The 1,091-nt window shown below is 38.8% G+C and overlaps 1 protein-coding gene across 2 annotated transcripts in view; it reads left to right on the forward strand.

Moving 5' to 3' along the window:
• ahctf1 (AT hook containing transcription factor 1) overlaps positions 1-1,091 on the forward strand; it is a 23,845-nt gene that overhangs the window by 14,704 nt on the left and 8,050 nt on the right. For both annotated transcript variants that reach the window (XM_016534839.1, XM_016534845.1), the window contains exon 23: positions 893-1,024. In XM_016534839.1, the coding sequence (XP_016390325.1) occupies positions 893-1,024 (132 nt within the window). The remainder of the gene's footprint in view (positions 1-892; positions 1,025-1,091) is intronic.

Raw genomic sequence — 1,091 nt, forward strand, 5'->3', positions numbered from 1 at the left:
GTGGGCTGCTTTTAAATGAACATTTATTTATAAAACAAAATATCTTCTTTGGCCATATTAGCCTACTCAATGGCATTAACACAGGCTTTACTCCTTTCAAACTTTATCTGGAGTGTCACCGTTTCTGTCACTGCAACTTCCCGATCAGGCGAACGAACACACACACACACACACACACACACACGTGAAATCGTCTGCCTCATGAAAAAAATGTATTTAAAAAAAAATGTAATTAATATTTGCATCATTTATGATTTATTTTATTCACCTGCGACCCACCCACAAATAATCAGAATGCATTTTTTATTACCCGACCCGTGGATTATCCGCAGCGCCCGTGGATATAAGAAAAGCTAAATATGTTTGCTGCTTAAATCAGACAGACTTACTGAAAATGCAAATTCATTCTCTGCCAGCAGGAGGTGCTTTAAAGCAGAGATACAGAGGTTTCCCCAGTAACGGCTGTACACAAAGCAGCGCTGAGCTCACAAACGCTGCTTTATCAGGCATATAACATGCAAGATGAAATGAAAATGACATCGAACATTTTCTAAAGATAGTCTTCCTTCAGAAATACAGTGATATAAAAACACCCGCGCCTTGTTTTGATTTTTAAACGTGCAGTACGTGCTCATGTTTATTCAACGAAGCCTTTTGGAAAATCCGTCAGTTTTGATATTGTGGTTTTGATTTTTAAACGTGCAGTACGTGCTCATGTTTATTCAACGAAGCCTTTTATAAAATGAAACCGTCTAAAGCTTGAAGCATCAGAATCGGCATCGGTATCGGCCTATCACAATGACAAGAAATCGGTACATGGTATCGGCTGCAAAAATCCTGATCGGAGCATCCCTACTTTATTTTTAACTTTAATTCAAATATGTCTGTTTAGGAGTGTTTGCAGCGGTTCCTTCAAAACACCGGAGGTTTCCAGAACCGGGAGCTGCTCATGGTCCACTACCTCCAACAGGCAAATTATGTGCCTGCACTTCAACTCAACCAGACCCTCAAATTGAACCTAGCAGTATGTTCAGTTTCATATTATAGTCTACATCTGATTTCCATCAGTTCTGTTTAAAAAAAAAAAAAAA

Source organism: Sinocyclocheilus rhinocerous, unplaced genomic scaffold (genome assembly GCF_001515625.1).
Source record: "Sinocyclocheilus rhinocerous isolate Xijiao unplaced genomic scaffold, SAMN03320098_v1.1 scaffold1004, whole genome shotgun sequence".
Classification (NCBI taxonomy): Eukaryota; Metazoa; Chordata; class Actinopteri; order Cypriniformes; family Cyprinidae; genus Sinocyclocheilus; species Sinocyclocheilus rhinocerous.